Source organism: Primulina huaijiensis, chromosome 13 (assembly GCF_012295235.1).
Source record: "Primulina huaijiensis isolate GDHJ02 chromosome 13, ASM1229523v2, whole genome shotgun sequence".
NCBI lineage: Eukaryota > Viridiplantae > Streptophyta > Magnoliopsida > Lamiales > Gesneriaceae > Primulina > Primulina huaijiensis.
Window position 1 is genome coordinate 16,104,598 of NC_133318.1, and position 2,928 is coordinate 16,107,525.

The window sequence follows — 2,928 nt, forward strand, 5'->3', positions numbered from 1 at the left end:
GATTAAATACGTCAAAATAAAATTTTTATAATATGTTTAGATATATAAAATTAATTAATAATGTTTAAATGTTTAATATTATAAAGTCAGAATAATTTTCATATTCAATAAATTTTAATAAGATTAATACATTATTCAATGAATAGTCAACATGTAATATAGAAGCTTTACTGTTGTAATATCTCATTTCAAATTCGATCATATTCCAATTCTCCATATAAATACAATCCCATGTTCTTATCCAAAGGCCACAAATTTCTTATATATTTCCCTTTTTCATTTCGTCTCTGTTTCTTTTTTCTCTTTATTTATTCATATGTTTTCTGGCACGGTTCAGAAAATCTTGAACAATCTTCAGGCACAGGGAAAAATGAAGGAGATTTGGACAACAATGGCTTCGATAATGGGCGTCTGGGCTTTCTGCCAGAGCCTCCTTCACACAGTTTTCCCACCCGAACTCCGCTTCGCTTCCCTCAAATTCTTCCACCGCCTCTTCAGCTATTTCTCTTCCTACTGCTACTACGATATCACGGAGATCGACGGAGTAAACACGAACGAGCTTTACAACGCCGTTCAGCTCTATTTGAGCTCTTCTGCTTCAATTTCAGGCACTCGTCTGAGCCTGACTCGGGGATTGAACTCTTCCTCGATCACCTTTGGTCTATCCAACAACGATCGTTTGATGGACTCGTATAAAGGGGTTGTGATAGAATGGGAGCATATTGTTACCCAGAGGCAGTCGCAGACTTTTTCTTGGCGCCCATTGCCGGAGGAGAAGAGGGGGTTCACTCTCCGAGTCAAGAAGAAGAACAAACAGTTGGTGCTCAGTTCTTATCTTGATTATGTCATGGAAAAAGCTAATGAATTGCGGCGGCGGAGTCAAGATAGGTTGCTTTACACCAATTCGAGAGGTGGGTCTTTGGATTCGAGGGGTCATCCTTGGGAATCCGTGCCGTTTAAGCATCCCAGTACTTTCGACACATTGGCCATGGATCCTTTGAAGAAATCTGAGATTATGGATGATCTTGTGGATTTCGCCAATGGGGAATCCTTCTATCAGAAGACTGGGAGAGCTTGGAAAAGAGGGTATTTGTTGTATGGTCCCCCAGGGACAGGTAAGTCTAGTATGATTGCCGCCATGGCTAATTTTCTTGGATATGATATTTATGATCTCGAGTTGACTGAGGTGAATACTAACTCTGAGTTGAGAAAATTGTTGATGAAGACTAGTTCGAAGTCCATTATTGTTATTGAAGACATAGATTGTTCCATTAATTTAACCAATAGAAACAAGAATGGCTGCTCTTCTGGTGGCCCTGGTTTAAGGAAAAATAACTATGATGTTTCATCACTTCCGGGCTCGGAAGATGCCGGGAACACCATAACTCTTTCTGGGTTGTTGAATTTCACTGATGGATTGTGGTCTTGTTGTGGGAGTGAGAGGATTTTCGTGTTTACGACAAATCATATTGAGAAACTTGATCCTGCGTTGTTAAGGAGTGGGAGAATGGATATGCACATAAACATGAGCTACTGTTCATTTTCGTCTTTGAAGATTTTGTTGAAGAATTATTTGGGATACGATGAGATTGACTTGGAGAAGGAAATCTTAGAGGAACTAGAGGCGGTGATGGATGAGGCGGAGATGACACCTGCTGATATCAGTGAAATCTTGATCAAGAATCGTCGAGATAAGCGTAAAGCAATAGGAGAACTGTTGGAGAAATTGAAAATTAAGGCTGAAAACAATAGGTTGAAATCAATAAAGAAGGATGATAATGGAGTTGAAGAAGATGATGAAGAACAAGAGAAGAGAGCTCTGGATAGTCCTAAAGAGGGTAGTGACGATCAGTTGCAAGGAAATTGCAGTAAATTCGAGGAAAACGATGGTGGGATTCAAGAAAATGATGACGAGAAAGTCCATTGATTTCTTATCGGTGTACGTTTATTATTTAGTATTTACCTCTACCGTGGGCCATGTTCTCTTCTGTTTTGTTTGTTTTTTGGTCTTGTTTGGGGGAAAGGAAGAGAGGTTGATTGCGCCATGAATAGGGGATCAAAGCTTGTGGGAGAATTAGAATTTTTTCCCCGGAAAATAAATGATCTTTAATTTGTCAGCCTATTCAATGCTATTTGTTCTACTCACTTTAGAATACATTTATCGGTAAATTGCTAAAAAAAAACTCCTGACGCAAACAAAAATTTACTCTCAGTCCTTGTAAAAAATGTGTTGAAATATCTGAATTCTGGGATGAAAATCGATACAAAACATTAAAAATATATTATTTATATATGATATTTGAGTATCATTTGTATCGGATCTGGGATTAATTTATGATTTTTGAATACTCAAACATGTATAGTAAAAATTTATATTAATAACACATTTGTCTTTTCGGATAAAAATCGATACAAAATATTAAAAAAATTTATTAATATGATAATTGAGTACATTTGTTTTAGATATGATACAAAAGATAATATTTTAACTATAAAATTGAAACAACTTTATTAGTATCTAACATTTGTTACACATGTTTAGGTACTAAAATATCATGGCAAAAATTTGTGTGAAACGGTCTCACGGGTCGTATTTGTGAGACGGATATCTTATCTGGGTCATCTTTGAAAAAGTATTATTTTTAATGCTAAGAATATTACTTTATATTGTGAATATGAGTATGGTTGACCCGTTTCACAGATTAAGATCCGTGAGACGGTCTCACATGTGACTCACTCAAAAATCATATATCAGTATCATATGTTAAATAGTTAGTACTCAAGTATTATATATTATTACAATATTTTCAATATTTTATATCAATTTTCATCAGAGAAGCCAAATATGTAATTAACATCAATATTTATTATATATATTTGGGTACTCAAAAATCATAAATTAGTGCGAGAAATGAACCAGTCGGTACT

The 2,928-nt window shown here is 35.6% G+C and overlaps 1 protein-coding gene across 1 annotated transcript; it reads left to right on the top strand.

Annotated features, from left to right (window-relative positions):
- Positions 1 to 223: 223 nt before the first annotated feature.
- On the top strand, positions 224 to 2,122 carry LOC140991796 (AAA-ATPase At5g57480-like). The gene has a single exon (XM_073461964.1). It carries the CDS (start codon positions 317 to 319, stop codon positions 1,925 to 1,927), a length of 1,611 nt encoding a protein of 536 aa, XP_073318065.1. The 5' UTR covers positions 224 to 316; the 3' UTR covers positions 1,928 to 2,122.
- Positions 2,123 to 2,928: the final 806 nt, after the last annotated feature.

What these genes read in the sequence shown, in the direction of transcription:
- LOC140991796 (XM_073461964.1), top strand. Translation starts at nt 317, where the DNA reads ATGTTTTCTGGCACGGTTCAGAAAATCTTGAACAATCTTCAGGCACAG.